Below are 16150 nucleotides of genomic sequence, written 5' to 3' on the forward strand. Positions count from 1 at the left end.
TCTCAAGCAAGTGTCAAGTCTCTACTTAAATCATCTAATATCCGTGGCTACCTGTGTGTTTATAAATCAATCTAAAATGGATTATGATAATACAAAGTATTACACAGAATGAAAGTGTAAAGAATGTCAATGAAGTGAATGACACAGTACCTTGTAAATTCATGTTCTTTGAAAACTATTTTGCCATTTTATAGGGTGCTGTTTTTACACACACATACTGTATTGTCATGTATTTATAGATGATTGTCCCGTATTGTATTTTGTATCATAGATTTGTCGTTACTGACAATGTTCTGTATCTTGATGCTACTGTATCACAAGTAATGCTATGATGCCCGTCCCTTAATAAGTGAGTCACGCCGACAACATGCTTAGTGTAATTGTAGAAGTGACCTAGTGTCATCAAGCCAAAGCCAGCACAGTCAAATCATGGATACATACCTTGTGTATTTTCCCCTCCTCGGTGCCAACAAGGAAGAGATAGTCGATCTGTTTGTGGAAGTCAAACGATGTACCGCAGGCTGTGTACAGGAGGCATCAAGCACTTAAATTAGACACGCACTGTTACAGACACGCCTGACGCACCAGACTCAGTCAAATCTGATCTGATGTCAGGTGACATTTATTGTGTCAGCACTTTGCACGAGTAATAGCTGTTAACATTGTATTGTAATTGCATACATTCTTACGTACGTTCACAAATTGACATTGACATGGCGATCTTACCGATGCCAGGCTGCTGTGCACCTTCTGGCCCCTCAGAGAAGACTCCATTTAGTCTGATAATGTCTGTGAAGACCAGCTCATTCTGCAAGCATGCAAACACACTGTGATGCAGTCATAGATATACTGTACACAAGTTCAAGTGATAGACATAAACACACATTCAAATGAAAACAAACATAAACAATGGCAAATGTGAACAATCACACAGGCACACTTATCCAGAGTGGACACAAAACATGTAATTAGCCTCTTAAAAGTTTCATTATATTTAAATTATACTGAGATAAATGACCTTAGTTACAGAGAGGATAAATAAATATAATGCCTCAGCTAACCTTGACGAGAGTCCAGGACACAACGCGGCCATCAGATGACACGGAATAGAAATTGTGGTTATTGTCCATGTCGTCTTTCTGCCAGCGCACCTGAATACAAAAAAATAAATCAATAAATCTACTGAAAACAGAAGAAAATGGTTGAAATTCTCCAACCTGACATGAAATTCTCTGCAAGGTTAGAGTAAGTATCGTAACTCGTCATGGCTGCATGTCTGGTGTTTGAGAATGTGTTAGTCCGCTTACACTTCCAACTAACTGATTTAGGATAGCTCTCAAAAACTGAATACACACTCCGAACTCCCATCACCGCTACCTTTGCCCCCTCCTCTCACCTGCCAGACTGGGTCCGTGTGCTTGCCAGTCTTAGCTGTACTCTTATACGCAGGCTCCAATCCCTTCTCTTTCAAGTTGTAGACAGCCACACAGCCGTCATAGAAGCCTACCGCCACCAGGTAGGGATGCTGCTCGTGGATGTCGAGGCACAGGACGCCAGAGTCTGTGGGGTAGATGTACTCCGGGAAGGCAGAGTTCTTCAATGAGTAGTGCACAAGCATTCCACACCCCTGCTTACTGAACTCGTCTGGCCAGCAGAGGGTGAGAGGAGAGGGGACGGGGAGGAAAGGACGGTCAGGTCAAATATCTCAGAATAGAAATGCTAACATCACTTATCACTTGAGACATTTCATTAACTACTTACACGATCCCATTCCCACGGCAAAAAGGTCCTGATATTTCTTATTCCTGTTGAGGACAGGTGCGTCAATTAGTCACCTGCCCTTCTTGTAACAGCAGGAGAGATGTACAAACCTTGAACTGCAAACACTGATAATTGAGGTATACAATCAATGATATCTTTAAAAATCTAGACAGGAGGGCAGTCGCGACAACAAATTCCCCCCCAAAGAATAATAATGAACATCATTCTAAGTGAACGTTAACAGAGTTGTTCAGCAAACCTACCAGCAGAGGGCAGTGACAGACAGTCCTTTGGCTTTGTCATATTGAAACTTCCACAAGGGGAGAAGAGTGCCCTCCTGGCCCCTGAAGGCATCAGATGCGTCCTCATAGTATTTGAAATCTGAAAGGGCATGAAAGGCGAGCAGGGAGAAGAGAATCTGGAGCAACTTCAGACGGGATTGTAGTTCATCATTGTGTGTCACTTGACAGATGTACTTGAACATACCTTGTGCTATGTCATCAAAAATATTCTGATGGACCATTCGTTCCAAGATCTTGACCGACTTTCTCACTTTGGTGATGTCATCGTTCTGTAACAGAAACATGACACAATTTCGTTGGAAACACGATAATAGATTTTGCCGATGTATTACATTACTGTGTGAAGCATCTTGATGCCATTGTAAGTTATGCTTTGACCGTCTAAATGAGTCAGCATTGTAATCAGATGTAACTGTGCTAAGATGCTTGATACATGTTCAAATTAGGGAAGGGTGAGCACTCTATTGACCTGAGTTTCCACCAGCATCGGTTTCTTCTTGCTTTTGTCAGTATCTTTCTTTGAAGCCGATGCTTTCTGCTTTTCTTTATTTTTTTCTTGTTTCTGCAGCTCCTCCACATAGGCATGATAGATCTCCCACTGCAGAGAGAACAGAGTCATTACAGTCGGCCCACGTGAGCGCAAATGTTCACTGATGCTCGACAGTGGGACAACAAGCCTGGCCTAAGCATCTCTTTTAAACAAGTCGGGGAATTCAGTACCTGATTAGCAGTGGCAGCAAAGATGCTGCGTGGAGGAGGTTCAGTCTGGCAGCTTCTTTCCTGCAGGAACATTTTTTACAAGGCATTAGGCTATGAATATTTTATTATACACACATCAATATTATGTTTTTCATACCCTCCGATATTCAAACTTTCCTCTGTGAAATGTTAGATATCCCAACTATACTGCGTAAAAGATGCGTGTTGAGATTCTCCTCCCTACCCTCAGTGGGTTATTGAGGCTCTGGGAGGCCCTCTCACTGAAGTTGAACTGGTTAGTAGCTTTTGGCTCCATGTCTGCTTTGGAGGCAGCGCTGTCTGGTCTGTCCTCTTCTCCCGCTTCATCCACTTCTACAAGTGTGGCCTGTGGAACTCCAACAGGGGGACAGAGTTGTAGCTTAAGTTATACTCTTGGATTAAAATAAAAAATATTCTGTTCAACACAGACCAGTGCTCTGACCAGGGTGTCCGGTTTGTCCTCATCGGGTTCTGTTCCAGTATCGGCTGTTGCAGTCTCTGGACACATTAGAAACATTCAATCATGATTTGTCTGTCAAGAAAACAAACACATCACTCTTTTCTGTATAAACTCTGAGCCATGTCTTCAGTTTTATGACCCATGTTTAAAGGGACACCTTGTGGCACCAATGATGTACTACACCAGGGAGGAAAACATCACCACATGTAAACACTATGCAACACAGAGAGCAGTTGTTATGGAAGAGAATAGTATGTTAGCCTTGAATGTCTAACAAAGAGTAACTGTGATTCGTAAACACAGAATGCAGCATGTTTCAGTAACTACCCTTGGGGAGATCCCCCTTGGCCCTCAGTCTACGAGCCTCATCAGAATCTTGATAAACGAGGCTGCCCTCCAACGTGAAGAGGACAGCCATCTGATCCACAACACCGATGGGCTTGTAGGCACGTTCCTGGGAAACACAATGAGCAATGATGTGAGGAACAGCGAGCAGAGGAAACCTGTTAGTTTGTTTGTGATATTACAGTGATGCATCTATAGCAAGTGTTGTCAAGTAATGTGCCTGGATATAGCTTTGTTACCTTGAAGCTGTAGTGGACAATATTTTGTGGAGCGTGTGGGTTGTTTGTAGTCAGGATCCTTGTGATTTCCTCATTCAGCTCCTAATGACAACATTATAGATAAAGCAGAGCACATAGCAGCAAAGGTTACACATGCCTGACTCATTTGGCCAAGGTTGCAAAAATAATGTTTAAAAGATGATGATGAATTATTCTAGTTGGGCGGGGAAAGAGAGAATTAAGCAACAGCAGCAGAGTCTGAGCCAATTCCCTCTACACAGCCTGTCATAAAACTGAGCAATGAAGATCTCTTACAGTCTCAGTGAGCTCCAGTTGGTCTAGGGGCTTAATGAGTGCTTTCCCATGAGACCAGTCGTCCGTCATCCCATCACCGTAATCCACAGCTCCGTCTTCCTCATCCTGGAATGGTAAATAAGTTACGTCAAGCTGCAACATGTGTTTCTCGTTGTTTTAACTATTGCAGCCTGTAGCATCCAAACCTTATCAGAATGTAAACTTTCAGTTGACGCGTGTTTCTGGTCCTAAACACAAATCTCAGACAGATACCGCTCGTAGAGGAAAGCAATACGTGTTTATTGATCCAATCCACATATGATAACACATTCCTTCAGACACGGTCGGAAAACTGTGCCGCTCCATTCTTCTTCAGATACTACCAAAACTCCCAACCGTCAATAACTGTCGTCACTCCACCCACTACCAACCAAACGTCACTAACGGTCGCCAAGTGTCACCAAAGTGACGGCAGTCTGACACCCACGCATACCTCCCATAACAAACTATAACATCCCTGTAACATTCAATGCAGAAACAGATGCGACCAAAGTTAAACATGCAAACACAAGCAAACATGCAACAGCAAATAGAATATGGCTCCCACACAGCCAAATGCCCAAAAGTCTGAACTTTCAGGCATTTCTGGAATTTGGCCCCAGGTTTGTGTGATTTGGAAGTGCACATACCTTTTTCTTAGCTGCAAATTTGATTGCAGCTAAAGATGCCTTCCGAGCAAGTACGCCCTGTGGGCAAAAACAAATGAAAAACATTGCTAAATTAGCGTCAGGTTAGTCATTGATGACGCTAGCGTTAGCTAGCTAAACAAAAGTTGTCATTTACCTTTTTCATCGTCGCTGCAGCGTTATTGATAGATCGTTTTAATGTCTTCACCGTAATCTAGCTCTGTCAAAATACAGTACAACGACACAAAGTAAAAAAAGAAAGCTTACATAGTTAACGTTAGCTGTAAGCAACACGAGACTAGTTCTGCAACGGCCTGCTGCTGTATACAGGTTACCAAGACAACCAGCAGTCTCGGCCTGTCAGTCATTAATGAGGGCAAATATCCTGATCTAGGCAAAAGAAAATATCCTAAAATAATCCAGAAAAATAGGGAAAATATCCTAAAATAATCCAGAAAAATAGGGAAAATATCCTAAAATAATCCAGAAAAAAGAGGGCAAATATCCTAATATAATCCAGGAAAAAGAGGGCAAAGATCCTAATACAAACCAGAAAATCCGTTTTTCCAAGTTGTAAATTAATGCACTGATATTTTAATTGTATCTGCCGATAAGAGCATTTTATACGCCTTGAAAGCCACACACCTACATTTTTTACTTTTGAAACAGCGTTTTGTTCCTTAGAGGCGCTGTTTGTACCTTTTTTGGGACCACAATACGTTAAGATTTAATTTAATGTTACTATTATGTTGTATGTTATCAGGCTAAAAGGGTGGCTATATTTCCCTGAAATGAAACGCACGTGTGCAATGCCACGAACATATCGGTACGTTAAGGTAATACAAAAAAACAGTATTGTATTCATATAGATTTCTACAAATGTTTTTATTAGTAAAACATTTAAATTCACCGTAAAAACATGGAATTACTCCCTTACGCATTTCAGTGCGATCTCCTCTGTGATTGGTCGGACTCCTCATTAATATTCTATAGACCCGGAAGTGGGGCGGTGCTGCTGTTTTGCTGTCGAGTCACCTCTGTCAGGATGGAGGAAAACGAACTGCTATCATGCTGAAAAACGAAGGATCCCGACAAACCGAGCATCATCTACCGGGATAGTGAGACACAAGTCACCGTTTATCTTTGACTCTCGCACCGTTTCTATGTTAAAAATGATGGAAGAAATCGACCGGTTCCAAGTGCCCCCAGTCAACGGAGAGACTCAGCCTTTGGTAAGAGAGCAATGACAAAAACAACATTTTATTTTTTTGCAAATAATTCTATTGAATGCAACATTTTAGTATCGCTCGTGGGTTTATCTTGACAGCTGTGTGACATGTAATCTGCGTGTGTGAGCTAACCGATAGCAATGTGCAGCTTTGGCACAAACTGAGCCTTTGGGATGGGTGTAGATTGATCTTCTATAGATGAAAGGATAACGTCATCTCTCTTTATCCAGAGAGTGATTACATAAATAATACATATACGGATTAAATAATAGACAAAGCATTCACTTTACTGTACCCTAGTAGTTAAACCACGCATTTGACTAAAATCATGTTGTTGTTGTTGTTTTAAATCTACGTCAGTATCAATAGACGACATAGCCCACTGTATTTTATTTTTGTTACATTTCGTCTTTTGGTGACGTGTTATTTGGGGTCGGGATTGGCTGTAGGTGCTGTGAGCCCAAATGATCGCGTGAACAGGAGCTCCGTCCACACCGATACTGCAGACTGCAACCCTTCAGGATGGCTAGCCCGAGCAGGCCCATAGTAAGAGGATATAGTCTCTCCTTCCATGCTTTCTTATTGGACACAGACCTGCCAGTACAATTTGCAACAGATACACTTCAAACAGTAGCCAGTCATGACATTAATGTGTTCTGTGCTTAGTTCTCTATCGTGCTGTTCATCACACAAGGGGCCTATTTCTCCAGGTTTGAATGCAAGTATAATACAAGGCCCAGCCTGCACACCGGACAACATCTGAAATGATAAATAATGGCCACCAATAACTTACTGAACCACTGCTCTTATTCCCTACATTTCATTATTATTACCACAGATCCTTCTCATATGCCAGCCTTATTCTGCATACTTCAAACAAAGCAGTCTCAAACAGCTGTCCCCCTTTTTTTTTTTTTTACTTTGTAAGTGTTTGCCTTCGGGTTTTAGGCAAAAGCAGCGCTCCAAGTTCTACTGTTCATTATAGTACCCGTGCTTCCCCAGCCCTCCTACCCCTGAGGCTAAACTCCAGCAGAAATCACAGAGGAACATACTTTCTCTGGTACAGAAAGTCTCCTTTTTGCCTCTCCTTTTATGATGATTTGATCAGTCTGCTCTCATGTTTCATCCAGTGAGATTTCTGTGGAATCCAATATCAGAGATACTTGGATTGTGGCTGCGGTGTGTCAGTTACGAATGGTATCGTTCATTCCTTATCATGTAATTACTTATTATCATGCCTTGGCCTCCTAAATGTTACACCTGCTATCTTGCAGTCCCAGCCTCTGTAACACTCCCTCACTTTCCATTCAAACCATGTCTGATTGTGTCAGAATCACAGTTTGCTGTGGCACACATGGATGTGTATTATAATGCTAATAACTTCATTGTGATTGCTAAAAAAAAAACGCATGAATACACCTGGCACCTGCGTCCTTGTTGAGAATAAATTTCACTCAAATACAACAGCTTTTTACAGAGAATGGAGTAGAGGCGTTTTGCTGGCTCTTTTGTGGTGAACGATCAGGTGCTCTTTGGATCCCTCAGGTGTGCTGTGCTTGTGAAGGGCTCAATGCATCGGTGGAAAATGGTCATTAAAAAAATGCAAAGCGCCCTTGGAAACTAATCCAAATCACACTGTAGGGTTTGTGTTTAATAAAAATGTTACATGGCAAAATGTATTTATGAAGACCCATGTCAGCCGCCACACGTGGTCATTTTAAATACATATTCCCATGTAAAATAAAGGCATTTTGAGACCATATTCCACCCATGAAATCAGCCCTTCTTATGATGGAAGAATCTTTTTTTTTTCATGCTTTAGATTATGAATGTTAACTTTTTTTAATCTGCACTAAATTTAAGTGATTTTTCTGAATGAAACATGGTCTCTCAAAAACATCATTAAGCACAAGGACATTTGGGAGTGATCACTGTCACCTCAATCTAATTATGACCCATTGTCATAAGGATAACGTGCAACTGTTTTCATGGTCACCTGATCTATCAGCCGACACTGCTATTGGCCGGTGGGAGGCCGGGGTGTGTAATCCCACCAATGGCTTGGTGTCTCTGCTGTGTCAGCGGCCTTGTGGCTCTTCATCATCAGCGGCAGTAAAGGAGTCTGAGAACATGCTGATGTAACGGATACACTAAGAGGGCGTCTCATTTATATGTGTCTGTGTGTGTGTGTGTACACATCTTCTCTTGAGCGTGTGTGTGTGACCATGAGTGAATGCAGGTGTATTTGAATGCATGTTGAAGGTCAGGGCCAGTGGCCCTGTTTGATTTTTACATACATCAAAATCAATGTGTCACTCCTTCTGTCACAGGCCAGCTCGCAAATCATTTGTGAGTTACTGTCGGGGAACTATAGGCTATAAATACACGTTTTTAAATGGCCCATCTTGTTTTGGCTTCAGCTAACTGTTGTGACTGACATAAGGATTTATTTTGTAAATTTTTGACCCTTCTGGTAGCATTTCTTTAAGCCAAACTCTGTAGTGCTATAGTGTAAGCTGGTCTATTTTAAGATGAGCTCTATCTTGTTTTTATTCTGGGCTTCCCGCTACAGTTGCTATCAGTAATTTAGTCGTCTTATATTCAAGATGAGGCGGTGAATTCTGTCCCATTCGTCTTAGTACCGAATCCCTTTCATTATTAACTGCCAGCTCTGCTGAAATATCTCAAAGGGATTTACTTGACAGACAATATGACCCTACCTCATCACAGTATCTGTCCGAGGTGGAAGGGAAGTGTGGAAAAAACAAGAGTGAAAAAATAAATCCTGTGGGTAAGCCTCAATGATCCAAGGGAAGGGCCTGTCGCAGAACAGAAAGAGCTCGTGTTTGTGCTCGTTACTGTGGGAATGCCTCATCTGTGTGCTGTGCTTTCATTGCTCCGGCTCGTCACTGTTGCAGCTCTCATTAATTATTAAATTATTACAGTTAAATGGATGATGCTCCCTCGCCGGATGAGAATGAGACGACTGAATGCATTGAAGGTGTATTTGGCCGCAGTGCTCTCGCTCTTGCAGAGAAATGGAAGGAGGTTACTTTCCCATCACAATGACGGATGGATGAGTCTGGATGGCTGCTGAGAAACATTTAAAAGATACAATATCAGCCTTTTTGCTCTGATGACAATAGTGTCATTTTTTTGCTTTAGTTTTGCTTGTGCGTTAACTAGACATCACATGTGTCTAAGCGTGTTGTGTTTTGTTGTTTTACCGGATTTTTTAATGTTCTTGACAGCTTTTTTTAAATGCGTTACATGAAAATGTATATTCTCACTGTCCCCAGCTAAATACGCATGCATGTTTTATCAGGCCCTGTGGGATTGGATAAGCTCTACTGCTCTCATGGAATCGGCCTGAATTCTTACAGTACAGATACACACTATTATAGTATGTATCTGTGTCTAGACCTATTTATTTTGTCCCATCAATCCCCCTGCAACCTTTAAAGACACTCTCGTTTTTACTGAAGAATAGTAGCATAATGTATGCAAGTATAAAGCAGTGATCTGAGCCGATATGAATTTTTCAACTTTAACTGTAAAATAATTCAATAAAAAGTTTCCGCTCCAGGTATTTTAACTGCTTGAGGGATAGTTTAAACATAGCAGCCATTTCTCTGGAGAGAATACAGAGTGACTGAAAGCCAAATGCCTGGTAGTCCATGTGGAGACCCTCTAGAGGTCTACAAGGGGAGGACTGTAGGACCAACATAATGTGGCGCTCTGTCAGCTCCCCTCTCTCAATCTGGGGAAGCCGTGGCTGCAACAGCAACCCCCTCTGTTCTCTCACGGCCTCCTCCCCATGTCATCGCTGCTCACACATAAAAGAGACAGAGCCAAGCGCATATAGCCAGAACACTCGAGCCTATTGATGTAGAAAACCAGGCAGCTATAGTGGCACATATAGGCTCGGGGAATATCGCCAGGGTACTGGACACACAAGCAGGTTCTGTAAAGAAAATAAAAAAAAGAGCTGATTTTCTGTGCTGTGTGGACTTGCTGATAAATCAGCGAGTGGCTCTCGGTACTGAGTTGATTGTGCCCTCAGGACTGTGTTCAATTTCAGCTGCCCAGTGGAAGTATAGCACAAGTCGATTTGAATTGTATTACCAGAGACAACTTGTTTAGTTTAATCCCTGTCAGCCGCTGAATTAGCAAACAGTTCAGTCTATGATGAGACGATAACATATGAAGTTAGTTCTTAGTGTTCTTGTATCAAAGCTGACATGCTCTGTACTGTGCCTTTTTTTTCTTTTTTTTTACATTTTTTTTTTTTTCTAGGACCCAGCAGCGTCCTCCACCTCAGAGGCAGACGCTGACACCAAGGGAGACAGTGTGGCCATGAACTACAAGCCCTCACCACTGCAAGTCCAAATAGGTATCACAAGAAAACACATTGCAAATCAATGCAGTAATAATCGAGGTTTAACAGTAAGCAGAAACAAAGTCCTTGTAGAATGGAAAGAACTCAACACACAACATATTTGCCCTGGGCTACAGCTGTATGCATATTTGTGTTAAGGCATCGTAAAAGGTCAAAGTAAGCCCAAACATTAGTTTGAATCCAGAACCATATGATATTCACAGAGAGTACTCTATGTTAGTGGAATTATATTCCCCAGCATTGCAACACTGAAAGCCTTCGTCACACTCATATTTATTTGGTCCTGAGGGCTCAATATCTACGAAATGTTCAGTTTGTCAAAGGATAATACAACTTATTTCAATTCAATTAAAGGTGTTGCTTGTGCTGGTTTTATAGGCTGTATACTGTGCAGCAGTTGTACAGCAGATAATAACACTAAAAGTATTTGATTGCTTTCTGCAACAAACAAAATCATATAAATCGGCATCTGACGCTCATGGAGGTGAGCTTTATTGATGCATTTACTGATGACCTCACACCCTGTGGTTGCCCAGAGAAACAGAGGGACCTTGCCAGGAAGGGATCAGTGAAGAATGGCACCGTGGGGAGTCCTGTCAATCAACAGCCCAAGAAGAATGCCAGGACAAGGTAACGGCTTCCACTGCCTCCTTGTTTCCCCTTGTGTTGACCACCTCGACCACAAATGTTACACTTTGCATCAATTAGCATCTCAAGAATGTTTTTTTTGTTTGGTATCATCCGCTCGGCCTGCTGGGGACGCCGTCAGACTTCCTAACGTTACAACCAAATGCTCAACAGAGCTATTTTTTATTTATTTTTTTTAGAGAAAGGGATGTTTTCGTGGTGTGACTGGTGATAAAAGAGTCAGAGCGCCGAGCATAAACCCAGTGCAACCAACAACACTGACAACTGGCTCATCTGTCTAATCCCACTGGTGGATTAGTGGAAATATAAGAAAGGCTACCGACTGGTCTGGGAAAGATAATCTAGAAACGCCTGCAGTCTGAAGGCTACAGATTAGCCCCAATTTGTGTTTCTTTGTGGCGTGTAAGAAGAGCAGTATGTTTGTGTCGTGTTTTCAAGTCTTCTGTCTTCTGTGTTGTGTCTGCGCTCATCTTCAGGTTGGTGGTGCCAAACAAAGGCTACTCCTCTTTAGACCAGAGCCCCGATGAGAAGCCCCTGGTAGCACTGGACACCGACAGGTATGTATATCACGTAGTACATGGTCTCACACATTTAGAAGAACAAACGCTTCAGGGCGACCTAAAGGGAGTGAACAGGAGATATTTGCTAACTTTGCGCTTTTTGTCGGTCTCACTCTGCCGGATTGCGCATTAATCCAGAGAGCAACTTGAGAGAGTTCTTAACAGAAGGGATCCTAAAAAAAAAAGGGACAAAGCCTCTCCCGGAGCGCGGGATTAGAGGATAGCAGGGTGAGGATTTGGGCAGGGAAAAGCGGCTCAGTGGGAGTGCTCGCCCCCCCCCCCCCTTGTACCAGCAGGTCTGCGTTTGACACATACGAGTCCCACCCTTTGTGCCCTCCGTATGCTGCTGCACGAGGGAAACTCTCATGTCAAATGAGAACTCTGGAAGCCAACCGAGCTTACGTCATGTATTGCTTCATACACGCCCTCTGACAAGCTTTCTGACTCACAGCAACACAGGACACCAGTTTGTTTATTGTCCACATTTTAGACTCGCGTGCAGAGCCCTTTGGACAATGTCGCTCTGTTCGTTGTTTACAAGGCAGTTTGAAAGGCAGATTATTCATTTGGAGGGAAAAGCCTGTCGGGTGCATTAGCCTGATTACTATTTATTTTTAAAAATGTCGTTATTGTCCTGTATGTTGTTCATTCAGCCTCACTGAAAAAAAGCCAATCATTTATGAATCTAGAGACTGCAGCAGATTGTCACTGTTAACTGATATTATATATCTATAATCTATAAGAAAATAAATAAAACACCGCTGATGATGTACAGACTAAATGACCTTCAATAACCCCAATAGTGTCTGCGTCACAAACTGGAACCACAGAGTTTGAAAGACGTGGGCATTTAGCAGGCAGGAAGCGTAGGACGAAAGAGTTTACAGAGTTGCATCATGGGATACGTAGGATCCAGCATTTGTTTTTTATGGCTTGACTCACTGTGAATAACTCAACCTCTGCTGCTTCGATTGAACCGCTCTTTAAAAGTCTGATTCTCTGGAGTCTCCCAGCAATATTGAATTGCTAGACGTCTACTTTCAACATTCAGACATCACGTCTCACTGTTACCTTTTTGAGACGCTTCTGTCTTAACCGCTGGTGTCACCTGTCTTTCAGTGATGATGACTTCGACATGTCCAGATACTCCTCATCAGGATACTCCTCAGCCGAGGTGAGATGTCTGAGGGACCAGGTATCTATACACGCATTATACTGTTTCACAGCGTCATTTGGTGAATCCACAAACATCACCACCTGATCACCCAGTTCCATTGTCACTCCACTCACACCAGGTATATGTGCACCCGTCTGAAATAAACCTTTGCTGGCTCCTCCGAGGATTCATAGTCACAGTCATCCGTAAAGACTTTTCCATAGTTCTCATTCAAATTCCTTTTCATTTCTCCTGCTTAGAGTCTTTTTTTGTTGTTGTTGTGCTTCTTGCCTTTCCCCGTTGCCACCTATATGACCTGACTGCACAATGATGTTGCTGCCTTCTGTTTCTGTAAACTGTAATTATAATGCAATTTCTTTTTTTTTTTTAATCAACATAGGAACTAGTTTAACTAACAAGGTCGTTCCTAGCTGAAGGATTGGTCCATACTGTCCCGAAGCTCTGCTGATACTGTGTCTCCTCTCTTCTGCCTTTTGCAGCAGATCAACCAGGACCTGAACATCCAGCTCCTGAAGGATGGGTACCGGCTCGATGAGATCCCGGATGATGAGGACCTGGATCTGATCCCCCCAAAAGCGGTCAACCCCACCTGCATGTGCTGCCAGGCTGCTCCCTCCACAGCCTGTCAAATCCAATAGCGCAACCCCCCCCCCCCCCCCCCAAAAGAAACCCTCCTGCCTGCCACCTACAACTACTGACACCAGAGTGGCAGCAAGGAGGAACAAACTATCAACTGGCGACGGCACAAAGAGAAAACAAGCGTTATACATGCTAAGTTAAGAAATGGAGATAGGTCAAGTGGTGAGAAAAGAGTCACTATGTACAGTATTAGTGCGCGTTCCTCCTATGGTAGGATCTGTGCATCTTACTTCTGCGTTGTTGGTTCAGCGAGGACTCGACTGATGGCAGAAACATTACCTCTAAGGAAAACGTGTTACTTTTGCGTCGTCTTCGTTTGACTTCCATCTCATGCTTGTGGATATTTTGGTTTACAAGGACCATGGGGGATTGTGAGGTCACTGTGGAAACAAAGTCAGTGGGAACAAATACCTGAAAGGGTGACACTGTGACATCACCGTGACAGCGCATCATCCATGGAGTCTGCTTCTTCTTCTACTGGTGTGTCATTGAAAGTGTCCGAACAAAGGACAAGGAGAGATTGGACGTCTTGTAGTGGCCATTGTTTTTTTCTTTCTCATTTCTCTTTCAGCCAGTCTGCTTTGTCTTCCTGTGTATATATGTGTCAGACATGAAAATGACATATGTGTGTGTCTGAATATGTCCAAGGAAGTAGTTCTAAACCATCAAGCTGCTGGTGAAACACTAATGCTTACACTCGCAACACTCTGGGAGTAATTCCAGATTTTCGTTTTCAAGTTTGTCTGTTACACCGAGGTTGTACTGCGTAATTGTTTCACATTCAGTTAAAAGAAGCTGAAAACAAATAGTTTAGCATGTTGCCTGTTTACACTGTGTCCTAATGACCAGCTTGTGCAGATGATTTATCAAGTTTTTGTCAACCTCTAAACGCATCCTTGTGCCGATGAGACGATACGTGAGGCGTGCTTTTAAAAACATCGAGTTCGTAGTGTTTAGGTTCATCCACTGTAATATCGGTAGATATAGAGAAACCGTTATTAGAAACAGCTCATGAGTTGCTGCGTACGTCCTTTGTTTTCGTCCATGAAAGCCCCCGACGTGAGTGGATGTGTGAGAGGAGCACAAAGGCAGTCACCACCAGTGAATGTGGTTACAAAATAATACTACCAATAATAATAATAATAATAATAATAATAATAATAATAATAATATGAGGCTTAGAATATGTGCAAATACATAGAAAATTGTGCAGTTTTGGCCTGTACCTGTGTTATGGTTTTTGTAGAATGTCTATAAATTGATTCCATATTGCTTGGATGGAAATGAAATGGATTTTTTTTTTTTTTCAGAAAAGACACAATTTTAGTTTGAAGTATATTGGGGTTTGTATGGTTGTACATCTGCGCATATTCCCCGTTACTTATAATATGAGCAATTTGTCTGATTTGATTTGGGGACTGTATATGTAGCACCGGACACAGCTGTGTATTGTCGATGCTTTATGCCAATGGATGTTTTCCAATGATGTTGAGTAGGAAGTACTTAATGCATACTGATTATTTGTAACGTTTACATCACATCTCTTCAGATCTACAGATGATAAAAGTCACTTGCATGTGAATCTGTTCCCCAAAAAACACAAAATGCACATTTCGACACCTGAAAAATATTTTCTATTTAACATAACTTAAACCTTGATAGACATCTCCTTTCTCTCATCACTGATGTACCTGATTATACGGCCTCAATGTCTCTGCAGCACTTGAGTTACAAAAGAAAAGAAGCGTTAAAACAAGCTACAGGTGCCATGTGTGTAGATGATAAAATGACTTGTATTACGTAGAAAAATACCTGAATAGAAGAGTAGGTCAGGTAATGTGTCACTAATGCAGCTACTAGCTGAGGCGTGTGTCTGACCAGTAGCTGTGTACACTTAACATTTACATGTAGGGACTGACTGTAATTGACTATGGTGCGTTTTTTTTTTTTTTTCTACCATTAACTTCATCCCGATAGATTCGCAGGCGTGCCGTGTGCACTACTCCGGGCCAATGTTGTCTCACTAGGGGTGTAGCTTCACTAAGTTCAGAGTCCTAATTAATGCATTGTAACATAAGCTATTTATTTGCAGTTGTGTGTTTTTAATTTATTTTTCAAGAATGGGAAATAATTCATGTGCAGAGAGATTTTTTTTTTAAACGTTTTTTTTTATTTGTCAGGTGCTTATTATGATGATTGTGAACTGGTTCCATTTAGATTTTAACTGTGTCAAAGTTCTGTGTATAGTGCAACATATCAAAAAAATAAATATTCGATATCTGAAGTGTGATGGTGCCATGCGTTTCTCTAAGTTTTTAACTGTACAAGTTTCGCCATTCCTCTTTTTTTTTTTTTTTTTAAACAATGTTTTAGATGAGGTGCAACAAATAGCTACTGTATGAAACACTTTGCCTGGCTCCCACACAGAGTCTCTGCTGGTGATGTGTGATTGATGGACTATCTACTGAAGTGACTGAAGGCAGCATTTCAGCCAGGAAAGAGAGGATGGGGAGGAGGGGAGGAGGGACAGATAGATGGAAGAGTAGTGAGTGTGAGAGGTGGGGGGTTGGGTATTTGTGATTAGCCTTGAGTTGATCCCTTGGGAACAGATGGTGAATGGTGGCTTACCTACAGAAGACGCCTCGAATCCCAGGATCTAGTTTGTGTCCACGCTGAAAGGAGTAGCACTGAAGT

The 16150-nt window shown here is 42.1% G+C and overlaps 2 protein-coding genes across 5 annotated transcripts in view; one reads left to right on the forward strand and one right to left on the reverse strand.

The window, feature by feature from the left end:
* dnai1.2 (dynein, axonemal, intermediate chain 1, paralog 2) overlaps window positions 1–4227 on the reverse strand; it is a 17285-nt gene extending 13058 nt beyond the window's left edge. The window contains exons 1-14 of the mRNA XM_079186346.1: window positions 4140–4227; window positions 3846–3926; window positions 3589–3715; window positions 3244–3299; window positions 3007–3147; window positions 2784–2843; window positions 2533–2661; window positions 2248–2332; window positions 2025–2142; window positions 1762–1805; window positions 1397–1644; window positions 1062–1151; window positions 727–808; window positions 442–521 (exon numbers count right to left, since the gene is read on the reverse strand). Of these exons, the coding sequence (XP_079042472.1) occupies window positions 442–521; window positions 727–808; window positions 1062–1151; window positions 1397–1644; window positions 1762–1805; window positions 2025–2142; window positions 2248–2332; window positions 2533–2661; window positions 2784–2843; window positions 3007–3147; window positions 3244–3299; window positions 3589–3715; window positions 3846–3926; window positions 4140–4208 (1410 nt within the window). The 5' untranslated portion in view covers window positions 4209–4227. The remainder of the gene's footprint in view (window positions 1–441; window positions 522–726; window positions 809–1061; window positions 1152–1396; window positions 1645–1761; window positions 1806–2024; window positions 2143–2247; window positions 2333–2532; window positions 2662–2783; window positions 2844–3006; window positions 3148–3243; window positions 3300–3588; window positions 3716–3845; window positions 3927–4139) is intronic.
* Window positions 4228–5914: 1687 nt separating this feature from the next.
* Window positions 5915–13455, forward strand: fam219aa (family with sequence similarity 219 member Aa; the record flags this gene model as incomplete). 4 transcript variants are annotated; one of them, XM_079156604.1, is made up of 6 exons in its annotated part: window positions 5915–6036; window positions 10330–10426; window positions 10969–11062; window positions 11557–11637; window positions 12760–12835; window positions 13234–13455. In XM_079156604.1, the coding sequence occupies exons 1-6, from the start codon at window positions 5968–5970 to the stop codon at window positions 13453–13455; spliced, it is 639 nt and encodes a 212-aa protein (XP_079012730.1). In that variant the 5' UTR covers window positions 5915–5967. The 4 variants fall into 4 exon arrangements, with proteins under 4 accessions (XP_079012730.1, XP_079012731.1, XP_079012732.1 ...); XM_079156605.1 differs by having other exon boundaries at window positions 13297–13455; XM_079156606.1 differs by having other exon boundaries at window positions 12760–12814; window positions 13297–13455.
* Window positions 13456–16150: the final 2695 nt, after the last annotated feature.

The sequence above is a fragment of the Pholis gunnellus genome, assembly GCF_910591455.1.
Source record: "Pholis gunnellus genome assembly, chromosome: 3".
NCBI lineage: Eukaryota > Metazoa > Chordata > Actinopteri > Perciformes > Pholidae > Pholis > Pholis gunnellus.